This window comes from Papaver somniferum, chromosome 11, assembly GCF_003573695.1.
Source record: "Papaver somniferum cultivar HN1 chromosome 11, ASM357369v1, whole genome shotgun sequence".
In the NCBI taxonomy this organism is placed as follows: Eukaryota; Viridiplantae; Streptophyta; class Magnoliopsida; order Ranunculales; family Papaveraceae; genus Papaver; species Papaver somniferum.
The window spans coordinates 105,503,078-105,519,387 of NC_039368.1; the positions used below are offsets into that span (position 1 = coordinate 105,503,078).

Consider the following 16,310-nt stretch of genomic DNA (forward strand, 5'->3'; position numbering starts at 1 on the left):
ATCTTCAAGAAGATGAATTAATGATGATGATTTAGGTTTTTTAACTTGAATCGAGTCTTTATTTGATTATCATAATTAGGTTTGGAGATTAAAATTTCATTGACGCGACGAGAATAGGTTTTAAAATTTGTTCTTCGCTGTGAGAGCTGGTTTCATAAAATGAAAATGAAGAATCACGAATTACATTTAGACATTGAGTATTTTTGTCACAAAAAAATGTTCGTTTTGGACTAAATCGTTCACCAAAGGACCAACTCGTTCTGAATTGTGTAAATTTGGACCTCCTAGTACTAGGCTTGAGAGGACTAGAGTGTCTAAATCCCAACAACTTTGGGATTAAACGTTAATTTCTACTTTCAAATATACATTACAGGACCGGCATATATGCTATTAACAGTTGATAGTTGAATGATTTTGTAAGAACTTGAGCTGGGATATCCTCAAACCACAATCTTATGTTTCAGAATCATTAACAAATTAAGCATATGCATTGGAGTACAATGTTTGAACAAATTATCCTCTTCAACACACCCGATGAAACGGATATGAAACAGAACAACAACAGCAAAAAACCTTTAAAAGCTTGACACTAATACAACTACCATCACCGGGCAGTGATGAAGAATAGTTACAACATATTTGAAATCCTAACGCTGACAATGCCGGACGTAGAAGTAACACCAGAATACATATATATTTATATATATACAACAAATGGAAATAAATGTGGCACCTGATTTACTTGGATATTCCTTCAAAAACGAATTTTACTTGGATTAACAAATATTTAGGTATAGACAAATTCTCATTTGGCAATCAAAACTCCCTGAGAAGAACCGGGATTTGATGCTTTTGGATCACTTCTTCGGACCAGCTTAGAGGTTTCCTTGATTGGCTTCTTCAGCCCATTTTGTGCCGTGTTGTTGGTAATTGCTCTGCTAGGATTCTTGGTCTTTTGTCCCCCAAGACCTATTCATATTGACACCAAAAAAAAGTCAATCAAATAGGAGCCTACCACATGTCTGTTTATCAGAAATTGTATTGAATTTCAACTTTAGGAAAAGTTGCGAAGAAGGGATTTCACATTTGAGGGATAAGTATCTACTTTCACCTACCATGATTAAGCCAGTTTGAGTTGAGGAGTTAGAAAACAATGAATTTCCCAAATAAGTGAAAATGGTGGCAGTTTAAACTCTGTGACATCCAGTACAGTAGTATGTATGGCGAAAATATGCTCAAGAAACATAATTCATATAAAAAATAAAGACTTACCGCTGTTTGGTAGGGACATGCGTTTTTTTGCTTTGGAATTTTGCAGTGAGGGTCTCTCTTTAGGATTGCTGTTGGATCTTGGTCCAAGCTCAGATGGACGAGAGTTGGCTTCTTCACCTGGCTCTTCTCCAGAAGGCTTGTTAGGATTGGGCTTGCCAGACAAAGTAGGTGACCCGCTGGATGATGAACCACCTCCATCTGGGAATTGAGATGCGCTGGTTTTGATGGATACTAAATTTGGATGAAGGTTTGGCGCAATGTTTTTCCTGTTGGCGGATCTGAACTTCGGGATGGTTACATTTGTTTCCTCAGGTGATTCCGTCTCATGGCCAGTAACTCCATCTTTAAGATTAATGTCACCAAATCGATTCTCCCATGGACGAACAGCCATCCATCTCTCTAACCAGTTCCAACCCCAGTTGCTTTTATCGGGTTCAAACCCAGTGGAAACCATTTGCTGCCTTGATCCAGCCTGCCACTGTATAAAGAGAGAGATACACCAAGTCAAGATTACATTTGAATAGGTGAGATTGTCCAGTTTTCTCCTGAGGATACCCTTGGTTCGGCATTGGACACCAGGGATACGGTTGAGAAAATGGACATGTGTAATACTACAAATGTATTGGCTTATGAATTTGTCTACAAATTAAAGACCCCCATATTCTGGGGCAACCCATTGAATAGCTCGAACTAATGATGTCCCCCTTTGACTAATTTGTGTCATCAAACCATCCATACAAAAGAAACAACTACATACTACTCATGGAGATTGAGCAAAATTGTTACAGAAATGGAGTGATATAACATAAGAACATGCTATTTGATGAGGCTTACCTGATGCGACATGGCATAGGCCATAGCTCTCTCACGCTTGGCTGCAGCTTCTTGCCTCTTTATTATCTTCAACTGAATAGCTTCAACCGTACCAACACTGTCACACCACCCTTCCTACAGTAATTAATGGAATGTTTTAGTTGACTTGGTATAATTTTTAGTTGGAATAAGAGCATCTCGGGTAATACAAACAACTATGCGGTAACATTGCCTTACTTAATCATATATGTCACTAGTAACTTCGGACTTAACTTGAGCACTTCTCTAATTAACTTACATGCAAGCCACTAGTTACATCGATAATAGGACAGAAATTGCCCCATTTTCTAACGCGGTATCAAGCATCCATGGGTTCCAACTTAAAGCAATTAAAAAGGGAATCCCAAATATGTTTGTAGTATAATTATTGTCCTTTCTACTCTCCATCCTCCTTCAGTCAGCCAAAATTAACGTACACACTACATTACACTGAGGATTCCAATGAATAAACTAGTAACTTTTCATGCCATGAAACAATACTAGTTGACATGAAAGTTGTAACGGTTAAAGAAATGAACATAGGGAACTAGTAACTGGGGAGTCTTCATACAACGGTTACCTCGATCTGACGAACCCGAGTCTCGTGAACAGGTTGTTGCTGAATATTTTGTTGCGTCATCTGACTTTCCAAAGCCACGCGAACACGCCTTGCACGAACACGAGCCTGAACCCTCACCAGAGCTTGCATGCAACGTAGAGTTACTGCAGCTTGTTTTCTGACAGCATGGCCTCTCACAAGGGCCTGAAGTCTCACCAATCCTTTCAAAGCTTTCAGAGCTCGTCTAGCCTGAAAAATATTAGCCAACCTTTTTATTTCTAGATCAGCTTTATAATTGCAACAATTAATACTTCAACATAACGAGGCAAGATGTGAACTAGTGCATGATTGAGATTATCTTTGTAGCCTCATCCAGAAGAAGTATATAATTGGAGTATTGGACCAAAGATGTGACCTACTGGATACAAATTTAATAACAAGCACAGAGTACAGATAAAATGATTTGCACCAGAAACCCTCTAAAAGCTGTCTGGATGCGAGTAGCAGCCAATTCCTCTCGACTATTCTCCTGAACCTGAGCAACAGATTGTACTTGGACTTGAAGTACACTAGCAGGAGAGCTCGCAATATCAGATGTTGATGACTGGATATTGGGATCACTAGTTACAGGAGCTGCGTCCTCAACAAACTCGTCTTTAAGACCATCACCAATAAAGTCGACAGTGTTCCTTCTTCGGTGCCAAAAACGAGCACCAGATGTTTTTTTCTGAAATATAATAGATAAATGAAATGAAATTCCAAAAAAAAATATGTTCGAGATATCCAACGTACCACTTCTCGGAGATAAACTGAGATATGTGTATATGGAGTATACCAAGTTGCTTAATCAAATATTATAATTCGAGCAAAGATCTTGTTAGCAGCCCCAGCCCCAGCCCAAGTCTCAATATTGTACACAAAATGAGAAAGAGGACGATACGAGACTACTCGCGCTATCCAGAAAATCTAATGTGTGAATTGAGATTTTGGCATTTTACAGATTCTTCACAAAGATAGGAAAAAAAATCACTGCCGTGCGAGAACATCTTTCGCAGACAGGTTCTTTCAAGTTTCAAATCTAAATGCATGAAACTAACAACTCACCTGATACAACGTTCTCGGATACAGCTAATGATGATAACAGTGGTTTAAACAAACCAACAAACTTTCAAGCATTTAGAAATAATACTAAATTTACTTACATTCTCATTGGTTTCTGAAGATTGTGATGATTTTTCTTGTTTCTTTATCCCCACCAACGTCCGAAGCCACTTCCCCGGTGCACCCATGATTTCAATTCCGTTGTAGCTGTTGAATTAAATTAAACCTGTGCCAAAAAATAAAAAGACTCAAACAGTTGACTACATTACATGTGGTAGAAATCCAAGAATGTCAAATTCTTCTTTGTTTCAAACAAGTAATCAATTTCATTAAAGTGTGATTACTGCAACTTATACTCAATCAAATTCTATAATCCTACAACCTGAATAAACCCCATAAAGCCTAGGCCTTTAATTAGCAAGCAAAGCTAAGCTTGATATTGTTCAGTCTTAGAAACATATTCAACTAAACTAGAACTAAATTCAGTGACTTAGCCAAGCAGATCTATGAATTACAAACCTTTCCAAGTATCTGTAGTAGTATTAGAATTATCACAAACTGAATTATGAATTTGTTAGAGTATAATTTCTGAAACTGATATTGCAAACAAAAACATAAGAACTATCGAAGAAGGAATCGACCAGAAAAGAAAACAATAGAAGGGAATTCAATATCTGTTTGACTCACCAGAGTGAATCGTTTTGAGTCGTTTCTAGTCAAAACAATTCATGATTGATGATAATTAAATTCTCTCGAGGATCCAATTCATCATTCACTTCTTCACACTCTCTACCTGGTAATGATGATAAAAGAAAGACGGCAGAGGGGGTAAGAGTGGTCAGACGGATTTTTTAATTTTGTTTTGTTTTTCTGTCTGGATGTTACGCATGGAACTACTCTCGTCGGTTCTGTTACGGGCCCCACGATTAAATGAGAACGGTGGAGACTGGTAGAGACTTTTCGATTCATTAGAGTGTAGCTTGTCGGAATCAGACTCTGAAATCCGACCCCACTCCAACAGTTCCTTTAAGCAAATAGGACCGAGTTCCATTATTGACGTAAAATAAAATCTACCGAAAATGTTGAGTGGGTTTGGATTTATGTTTTTTATTTTTATTTTTTTATTCGGCAATGCTATTCAACGAGCTTTAATGCTCCTCCTTCTCCTCCCTATCCGACGTGTTAGCTTATGTGTGATGAAAGAGAAAAAAAAAGGATTATATGTAGAAATAGGCTTGTTTTGGACCCTCACTTTCGTTTATAGGGTCTGTTTTTTTATTTATTGCAAAACTAGGCAAGTTAAACGGATTCCATCCGTTTTTGTTATCTCGGTCAATTCATCGCGTTGACTCGTCAATTACTCATGCAACGATATCTCATGGATGTGGTAAGATTACTGAAATGTCCTTCACACGTGTGTGTCAGTCACATTAGATAAGATGTCCACGTGTCTCGATAAGATGTCCACATGCCTCTATCTGGAAGCCTAATCTAACTAACACGACATTTCGAGGATTATTAAACGGCCATGATAGTACTTCATTGTTATTATCGACAGCGCGGGAAGGAATCTGGAATAAGAGAAGACAGAGAGAGAGATTGATTCATTTAGTTTCTTCTTCTCTCTTGTTCTTCAGAGAGGGTTTTTAGTAGAGAGATAAATCAGTGAAACAGTGTTGTTAGTTGAGATTCGAAGAACAAATTGAAGATTTCCTGCTGGTGAAGATGCTGAGACGGAAGAAGCGTTCTACAGAGAGGTAAGAAAAAACCCTAATCTGTTGATTAATGTTCGAATTTGTTCTGCTGATAATTTTCTAGGGTTTCTTAATTTCAAAAATGGGTTTTGCTGATAATGATTAGTTGAAATTGATTCTAGGGTTTTTTATGGTTTGTGTGATAATTGATTTCTAGGGTATTTATGGTTCTAGAATTTGTCTGAGATGGGTTTTCCGTAATTTGTCTGATATATATTTTGTTGTTCTTAACTGTAGAAAGAAAGTGGTTCAAGAGGTTACAAATGAGGTTAAACAAGAAATATTTCCAACCAGAGATATTAAGGTGAAGGATCTAATCAACACTACTATGTGTTTTGAGTTAAAGGGTTTGTCCAGAGAAGATATGGGTATAAATCAGTTAAAGTCTAGGATTAGTCCTATGTTGAGACTAACCAGTAGGGAGACATTGGACCTTCTATGGTATGTTGATCCATGCCTACCATCAAACATCATTAATGATGTAGAGTTTTGGTTTTTCTAGGAAAATTCAATTGAAGATGAACATGGTTGGATTACATTGTATCTGCAAGTGATGCCACTAGATGAGAATGGTGAGATAGATGTATCTCAGGTTACTGCAGATTCACAGCCTCCTCCACCACAGATGACACCCAAAAAGAATGTGACTCCAAAGAAGCCAGTCTCTAAGACTCCACCTAAATCAGTTGGTTCATCACCCAAGACAGTAACAAAGAGATTTAGGGATGACAAGACAGTAAGAAGAAGTCAAAGAATACCTAGGATCAAGAAGAAGAATCCTATTAAAGTATACATTGATTTAGCTGATGATGAAGATGTTTATATTCCACAGTTTACTCAACAAACACAAGCTACTGTAGCTGAAAATAATCCTATTTTGGAAGCTAGTGTAGCTGAACCTGAAGAATTGACTCAACACAGTAATGTTGGTGGAGCTGAACAAGTTAATGAGATACCTGGATTTGGGGAATATTTCAATCAAGACTTTTGGGTTCAATCTACAACACAGGCAGAAGTGGTGGAAGATTTTTTTGCAATTTCCCAAGAGTACAAGAAAAGTGATGAGTATGTCCTGCACTTGAAGAATGTAAAAGAAGATGAATATAATCCTGATGATGAGTATGTCTTGAACAATATATCAGATAAAGAAAATGAAGAGAAAGATATTAAGAGTTACAATAAGTTTCTACAAAAAGTTGAGAATGGGTATCTTTCAGATAGTACTGCAAGTGAGAGAAGTGATGATGGTGCAAGTGATGATAAGGATGCTGCAAGTGATGGTGATGATGCTGAAAGTGATTGTGGTGATCCAAACTTTGGGGAGGTGGAGGTTGAGAATGACAAGGAAGGTAATTCATTGCTTCTTTTTTTAAAAAACTTTATTGGGTTTGATTTTAGATTTGTTTAGTACTAATGCCCTTGTCTTTGTGGTTTTGTAGAGGACCATTATGGGGATTTGGTCTCTGACAGAGAAGAAGAAGGTAAATTGTCATTTGTTTTGTACTCTTTTGTTTTTCTTATTTTTTGTTTGTTTGTTAATGTTTGTTTGAACTTTAACTGAATCATTTGTTTTTGGGAATTTGTATCAGAAATCAACAAGACTGATGGGCTTAAACTTATAGTATCAGAAAGCAACAAGACTGATGGGCCTAAATTTTCAAAGCCACATGATAACACACAGTTTGAGGAAGACCATGCACAACATTTTAAGGAGGAGGAAGCGGAAGAGATGTTCCCTGAGGGAGTTACTTTTGAACAAGTGGATCCTTATAGCCTAGTGAAGGGAAGCAAGTTTGTCAGCAAGAAAGTATTCAAGAAGCATTTGAGAGCCTATTGTGTAAAGCATAAACATCAAATTAAGTTTAGTGATTCAAACAACTATAAGATTAGGGTGAAGTGCATTCATAATCAGAAGACCAAGTGTCCTATGTTCATTTATGGAAGAGTTATGAAGGGTGAAGGAACTACATTTACTCTGATAAGTTGGAATCTGAAGCACACATGCAGTGGAAATGTTAGAGGGGAGAACAGATGTGCAAATCCAACATTCGTAGCTGATTAGTACATGGAAAGGTTGGAGACTCTTGGAAACAAAAACAACATCCCTGATCCTGAGTCATTGGCAAATGAGTTCAACAAAACAATGAAGGTGAACATTAAGTACCATACATCCTGGAGAGCAAGAAATATTGTGTTGTAGAATCTTTATGGCAGCTACGACGAGCAGTACAAGAAAATTCCTGCATTTTGTAAAATTGTGAAGGTAACATTACTTTATTGTAATGGTTAATGTTTGTCTTTAGTTAGAGCAACATGACTTAATATTACAAATTATATGGCATTAACATTACTTTGTTGTAATTGCAGGAAAAAATGCCTGGCAGTGTAGCTAGTTTCTCATATGGAAGCACAGACAACACATTCTTGTCAATCACACTCTGCTTCAAGCCTGCTATAGAAGGATTCTTGGCTGGATGTAGGAAAATCATTGGATTGGATGCTTTCCATTTGTATGTAAAGTATGGTGGTGTGTTAATGGTTGCAACAGGTCTAGATGGTCATAATGGTTTAGTTCCTCTTGGTATAATGATGTGTAGGAATGAAACCATTGAGAATTGGAAGATATTTCTTAAAGACTTGAAAGCTATACTGGGTGAAGACTTGCATTTCACCATTATATCAGACAAGCAGAAGGGGATTAGTGAAGCTTGTGAACTTCTGCTTGGATGAGCACAGATTATGTTTCAGGTAATGTTATATTATTGTTAATCTATTTTCTTTTTTAATATTTCCTAACAATATCAGTTTAATGACTAACTATTACTTGGCTACTTGGCAGATATTTGATGAAGAATTTCAAGAAGTATTTCAAGTCATACAGCTTACACACTCATTTCCGGAATGCTGCCACATGTTACAAGAAAAGACACTATCAGGTATTCTCATTTCTCAAAACAATATAATGTAATTTCAAGTATTACAAACATGAGTTTGATACTACTTATGTTTTTTTAGCAACACATGAATAAATTGTTTGCTGAAGATGATAAAGCTGCACTGTATCTCTTAGATCAAAAACCTGAATGCTGGTTTAGGTCTCATTTCTCAAATGATAGCAAGTGTGAGCACATTAACAATAATTTCTCAGAATCTTTCAACAACATGGCCAAGCCCTTCAAGGATAAGCCTATCATTACACTTGGACAAATGTATGCTAGCCTGGTGATGGTTCTTTTATTCAAGAGGAGGAATGAATGTGAAAAGTGGCAGGATGGTCAGATAGTGCCAAAGGCAATGAAGCTGATTACAAAGATGCAGGACTTAACTCATCTGTTTGAGTTAACTGGAGCTGTAAGGGGAAAGGTGTATGAGGTTAAGAGTGTTCATGATGTTGTGTTTGTTGTGGATCTTCCCAAAAAGACATGTAGTTGTTTGCAGTGGCAGCTGAGGGGATTTCCCTGTCAACATGTTGTATGTGCTTTAACACCTTTGAGACCAAACTGGGCTGAGTAAGTCACACTCTCTTTTCATTCCAGAGTTTCATTCCTATGTTTTGATTTGTTATGTTCCCTTTATTTTTCCTTGCTCAATCTTGTAAACTGATAATTTGTGGACCTGCTTGTCTGATTTCATGTTGTAGCTACTGTGACCCTGTGTACAGTGTGAAATATTACAAAAAGACCTATGCTCCAGAGTTTGAACCACTGTCAGCTGAAATTGAATTGACTGGGTAAGAGCATTAGTTTTATTAAAAATAAATATATTGATTTAATAATAACAAAGATTCTTTTAGGGGTTCATACATGCTTTATATAGTACACAACCTTTAAGGGTTTCATATCTTAACCAATATCTTCTCTTTCTTTCTTTGTGTAGAATATACTGGTAGAGTTCATTAATCCTCCTGTTATCATAAGGAAAACTGGAAGGCCAGGGAAGAAGAGGATTCCTTCTTATGATGAAGCTGGAAGTGTGAAGAAAATGAGAAAGTGTAAGAAGTGTGGAGTTTATGGTCACTAGGCAGTAACTTGTGGTGGTGGAGAGGTTGGAAAGAATCCAAAGGAAAACAAGCCTAAAACCTGTGTTGATGGCTCAACATCATCTATTTATGTCCCTGAACCATCAAAAAGGAAGTAAAAAAGAAAGAAACCAGTTGTTAGTGCTTCTGCAGGTGCATCTACTACTGCTAAGGATGGAATGAAGAACAACAACAGTTCCAAAACATGTGTTAGTGAATCTTCTAAACAAGGTGCTGCAAAATCAGGCCAAGGGAGTAAGAGAAAGGCTTCTTCTCAACCTTCTTTCAATCAGAATAACAAACATGTTGGATCTGTCAACAACAAAGTCACCTTCACAGTTGCAGATCCAAAGGGAAAGAAGAAGACACCAAAGAAGTACATGAAAATCTGATTCTATGTTTGTGTTGGTTGATTTTGTGTTTCAATTTGGTTATCTTTTGTGAATGGATGAATGGATGCTTTTGTAAGACAATGCAAGTTCTGAAATTAAAATAAATTTAGGTTATTATAAAATTGTTGCAGGCTACATTTTCAGATTTTTCTTAAATTCCTTGCATATTTCATACACTTTACCCTTCATTGTTTCTTTGCTTTCAATGACAAGAGCATCTGAAGCCCATCTGAATGCATCACAGGATTTCTTCTTGCACACAAGGTATGCTATGTTGAAATTATGTTGATTTTTTCATATCTTCAGTTCTAATTGAGAGTTGCAGTGGTCTTTAAAGCATTTTTGAAGCTTCAGTGGACAGTTTGTAACACTGTGATTGTCTTCTCCACAGGCAATACAACCATGAGATGATGGAAGCTTGATTGGAAGTGCTGAAGAATGGGAAGAAGCTTGAGAAAACCACTTAAAGTAGTTGCATGTAGGATTCAAGCATTTCAAGAACAACTTTCCATTACTTACATCTGTTTAAGACCTCAACAAAGCTCTTACCCCATTACAAGGTACATGTTTGCACCTTGAATAAACCCATGGACATGCATTTGTTTCATGATCTTCTTCCATTTCACACATTAAACACACTATCATACTACTTGAAGTACTTGCTTTGTCATTCATACCACCACCCATTTTTTCAGATCTGAAAATGAAGAAAAGCATATTTATGTGGTTGTGGAGATGTTCATTTATGGACAAAAAGATAAGACTGCCACGTACGCAGTGCCGCGGAAGCAGTGTCAGGTAAGCGGTGCCACGTACGCAGTGCCACGAACGCACTATGTGGTGACGTATACAGAGTCAACACACATCTGGTTGGGTCACAATAACCGATTCAAAGGACTTTTAGGTCTTTTTAGTTACAGCTAACGATGCTAACTTTCCATCCATCACTTTTGGTCAAAACTTTCCTAGTTTTGCAATAAATAAAATCACAGGCCTAGTTTTGCAAACCATAAAAAGAACAGGCCTATTTTTGTAAAAAGCCGAAAAAAAAAATAATGAAAAAATTAAACAAAGCATGATCCTCTTAATCTCAAAGCCAGATTGCGACAACTTTTTCCAAAACTTGAGATGAAAACTATATAATTTCATACTCTTTTTTCTTTTCAGTAAGATGACTACTTAAAATTTGTAAGACAAAAGTAACAAGTAGTCAAGTACTAAATAAATACTTGACCTTTAGATTTTCCATTCCTTCAGTTTAATCTCAAATCAACCAACTGATTAGTGATCCGTGCATATCACTACTTGTGTCAATCGATCAGTAAGAGTTTATATTAGAAACTTTCTTGATCAATTTCTTTTCAATAACCAATTTCTTTTAGATAAGTTAAAATTATTTACTTCAAACACAAGATCAAACACAAGACCATAACAATCTTAATCACCAAATCTAGCAATTTCAAATAACATATATGCAGGTAAGTCTGTTAAGATGGTTTTTTCTTTTTATTGAAGCATGCTAAGATGTTATTTGTTCACGGAAATCTCTAATTTACTAGAAGGAGATCAAGATGAGTTTCATTATCAGATCCATAATGATTGTAATCATAATAAAACCAGACAAAATGAAAATAATACTCAATTAAAAGCATATTAGAGTAAATATTTCAGAATTATGTTACGAGGGTAAAGACATTGAAATCGATACGAAGAAACTATAATAATCGGGATGGTAAAGAGAGGGGATTAGGGGAAGAACACATAGTACAGAAGAAAAGCAGAAAATAAGGAAAGAAACTGGAAAATAAGGAAAGAGATAATCACGTGGCTTTAACTTTATGTACACGTAGCCTAACCACGTCATATAGGGAGGAGAGTGGGGAGGAGATCGGCTCACTGAATAGCATTGTCGTTTTTTATTTGTAGGAAATGGGTGTAATTAATTAATAATTATAAATCAGAAAGACTATCAACTGGTAAGAAATTGGATGGAAGCCTAGCAACAAGCTGAGCTTCAACACCTTTTTTGAATAATCACACCTAACCTATGAAAAAGAAACTCTCCAACCTGAACATTAGCATCATGGCTAGCCATATAATTGCGCAGACGCTTCAGAAAATCTATGGTACCATCACCTAACTTCCCTAAGGTAGTGAAGGTCAAAGTCTCAAAACCGAAGCCATGAGACGTGCACTTCTCCAAGTATTTAGCATTCTTGCGAGAAACAGCGTTCTTAATGGCAAGACCTGGGGAAAGGGTACAAACTCCATTCCCAGTAAAAGGCGAAACACCAGTCACGTCCAAACACACATCCCGTCCATTATCCCAATTATGCACAAGTAAGTCAGCCGGTCTCAGAGCAGTGTCATTATTAGGGAGAATCCCCAAGTCAACTTCCTTCCTAGCCGGTACGCCTGCACGGTAACACATGTCTGCAAGAGTGTCTCGCACCAAGTCATGTCTAAATTTAAACCCAACCTCATTCGCACAATGTAAGGCATGATCACCAAAAATATCCATATATCTCTTGCAATATAGACAAGTACCATCCTCCTCAAAAAGAGGGATCCCTAATCTGTACCGTAGAATTGCACCGAATTTCCTAGATCCAATATGTTGATTAATCCCCACAATTGGAATCGCCATCAGAAAATCCTAGGCATGTTTGGACTGGTTGCAATGCCATAAAATAGAGTCGTGCTCCGTCATAACATAAGTGGTGTGTATGTTTTTCTTAACCGCATCTAAGTAAATATTTGCCAAGGAGTTCATGGAATGTGTGGAAAAATTACTAGAGCAGAGAGGAGAAACGTCGACACATACCAAATTGAATGAGTCCAAAGCACGTTGGAGAGAGGGACCACTACCACTGATACCAGTATCTCTCAAAATCTTGGATTGCAACTCAAGGGTATGTAAACAAGATGCAAGAAAACAATAATTTTTAGCATCCTGCATAGTGTACACACCCATACCTCCGTGTTTGAAAGGCAAAGTAGAAAGTCGTTGCTAAAGGAGCCCGTAACCAGGACAGTCCCCGGTAATGATGTGCCTAAGGATTTGAAACAGACGGGCATCAAATAAGTCTTGAGCATCTTGTAAAAATTCAGGTCTTGTTGTTCTCAAGGCGAAATAAAGTCTCGAAAGACCAGTGAAATTCCGAAACAAAAGCAATTCACCTTGCGGGTCTTCAAACTTCTCTACAGCATCAATAAGATTTATAGTCTTGCGCACTTTACTAACAACCAAATCCTTATTGAATTGAGCATCAAGGATTACCCCTCCCACCCACCCACAGAAAAAAAAAAGCTTCACACCCTTAGTAGGCCTACTTATATTCGGAGGAAAAACGCCTGTAATTAAAGCTCGTGGGTCTGGAGAGGGCCAAAATAGTTCGATTTTGGTTATATGCAGATGTAAACCATTTTCAACCCCAAACTCTTAAATGATCTTCAAAGCCTTTTCAACCATAAGAGTATCTCCAATCAAGGTACCATCATCTAAGTACCAGGCTTGTAGTTAAAGCTCACATTGCGCGGCAATTTTTTTAACCAAGGGGTGAAGAGTAAGAGCAAACAACAAAGGGCCCAAAGGATCACCTTTTTGAACACCCTGGGAGAGGCGGTAACATGATCCATGTAATATAAACGAGCAGGAGAAGCGTAACAAAATTCAACCCACCGAGAGATCGATGGGAACAATTTACGTACCTCAAAAAGCATGGAAGATCTGTCAATGAGGTTAAAATCATTCGAGAAATCTACCAGTAACATGGAAAGATTATCTGAGTCCTCTTTCTCCTCAATCATACGGTTAACAGCATGTATGATTGCCTCCCACCACATTTAGCACCTACTCCAAACTGATAGTCTCCTAAATACGCATTTACTTCCTTGCCAACAAAAGTTACAGCGCATTTGGAGACGAGCCTTCTCCATATTTTCCCCACAACAATGGGGCGTAAGCCGCCACCCGGCTTAACCAAGGGAGTAAGAGGTGCACTCGCGACAAATTCCCCCAAAACAGCTGGACACAAGCCTTCAAGCCAAAGATTAACTACCTCCGTGATAGCTGCGAGTACCTCCTCTGAAATGGCAGCTACGGAGCTACTGATGGCATCTAAGAGATGTTGCGCCCTGAAGCCATCCCTACCGTAGGAAGTACCTTTAGGAAAGCTTTTTAGGCGGCTCAAAACAAGATCAGTTGATGCTGTCATAGCCTCCACGACAACAGAGCTGGTCGGAATCTGAGGGGGAGCAACAAATGGATGCTTACTCTGTAATTCATTCAGAGTGCCATCATTATCAGGAGCTACTCCACTGGAAGTGAGAGTACGTATGGCTGCAGTATAAAGGCCGCTATTCAGTTTGGTCCTACACAACCGTAGGTTAGTGACCTCTTGGTTGTTCGGCAAAGTCTTCTTCCTCTTGTACCGTAGTTCTTGTACACTCCTGTGTTCGTACAAAACATTATGTATCAACCTCATACAGCCATTAACCTCTTCCCACTGATTCAAGGCCAAATTAATGGACCTGACTTGCATTTTTTCTTGGTTGAAGCCTTCTCTTCCTGAGTGCTTTGAGGAATATACATATGGAGAATACATACGGGAAAAAGCAAGAGCTGAATCCAAAGTGTCAAATCCTTAGGCGAGGGGCTGTGCTAGTGTAAGAGAGAGCATGTGGACCTAAGACGGGTCGTGCCAACCGGAACTTACAATAACGTTCTTCATACTCTACGGTTGATTCTTCCTTTCGATTCTTCTTTTTAATCTTCTGATTTATGTTATTGCTTCGAATTTTTTAAAAGGGTTTTCTAAAAAAACTTTATGTCTAATTAAATTTCTTTTTTCTCCCAAATGTGTTTACAGCTTGTTTGTGTCCAAATGGCGTTTGCCACAGTATATGAATTGGTAAAGGCGTATGCAGAGGTTGTTTTTGAGATCGTTGAAGCAATGTTGTTCAGTAAGATTATCATCAAGATCCTGGAAGTGTTCATGGGAATCGTTGTCAATACCGATCCAGATCAGTCAAGAGGTAACCGTGAATTCAGCGTCAACCTATTTCAAAAATTCAAAATTCAAAAAATTAGTTATCATATCTCAATTTTCACCCTGATTTTCCTCGCATGGTCAAATGCCAGCTTTGTTATTTCCATACATATAGAAAATTCTCTTAAACATGATTTACACAATTTATGGAAATATTCAAGTGATGATTTCCAAACCCTAATCCAAAAAAGAAGTCAATATATATCAAACATATCTCTTAGGTTTGATTCAATGGACACCAATAGAAAAACCCATTTCTCTTGCTCAAGCAATATGGCTATGGAAAACGATTCTACTGTGTCAGAACTAGTTCAAAAGTTTAAAACTGCAACTATTGAACTGGGAGAATCTTCAGATATAATAAGTCACCAAAATAAAGAAGAAGTATCTAAAGAAACAAATCAATGGGAATATAGTTTGATAGGGAAAATAATCATTGAAGGAAATATGGGTCTGAAAATGGTGGAAAATAACATTCGCTACGCCTGGCCTTTTCTTGCTGAAGATGAAGTGCAGATCGTGGAAATAAATACCAACTTTATGGTATTCAACTTCAAAGATTGGGATACTCTCAACAAAATCTTTATTACAAGACCATGGAGTGTGAATGGGAGTTTAATCATGCTGCATCATTATAACTCAAATTTGTTGTACCAGGAACTGGACTTGAACAATCAAGCTTTTTGGATCCAACTAAAGAAACTGCTGCCAGAACATATGAAGATTGAAACTATAAGGAAGATTGGAGCTCTCATGGGGGAAGTTGTAGTCATTGATCCAGAAGATGCTATCCCAAAGGCAGGAAACCCTGTTAAAGTTTGTGTCAAAATAGATATCAACAATCCACTTAGGAGCGGAGTCCTAGCAATGACTGATGCAGGATGTACTAGATGGATTCGGTTCTTTTATGAAAAACAACCAAATAAGATCTGCCCTGAATGCTTCATTCTTAATCACAAGAAAGGAGTTTGCAAGGCAGCGACATACTATTTGGAGGCTTTGCACAAAAGAGCTCACTATTTTGGAACAAAGAGTCTGAATGGGAAAAACCAGATAGCCGAACCGAGAACTATGTTTCAGATTCCTAAGAGGGTCCAGAGGAACAATATAAAAAAATCTCTTTTTGTCCCTCCACAAGATGGTGTTAAGATTAATGTGGCAACTTTATTGACTATCACCGAAGGGGAAGGTGGAGGAGATGCCAGACTTGGCAAGAGACAGAGAAATGATACTACTGACAAGAACCATGACATGACTACTGAGCTGGGTGATAATCTTATGGGAACACAATCAACCTCAAAAGCCATTCAG

General features: G+C 37.7%; 1 protein-coding gene across 1 annotated transcript; it reads right to left on the reverse strand.

Annotated features, from left to right (window-relative positions):
- Positions 1-462: 462 nt before the first annotated feature.
- Positions 463-4,644, reverse strand: LOC113322462 (protein IQ-DOMAIN 1-like). The gene is made up of 7 exons (XM_026570546.1): positions 4,472-4,644; positions 3,886-4,010; positions 3,153-3,410; positions 2,705-2,932; positions 2,107-2,220; positions 1,273-1,750; positions 463-969 (listed from the first exon to the last, which is right to left on the reverse strand). Exons 2-7 carry the CDS (start codon positions 3,970-3,972, stop codon positions 806-808), a joined length of 1,329 nt encoding a protein of 442 aa, XP_026426331.1. The 5' UTR covers positions 3,973-4,010; positions 4,472-4,644; the 3' UTR covers positions 463-805.
- Between the last annotated feature and the right edge of the window lie 11,666 nt (positions 4,645-16,310).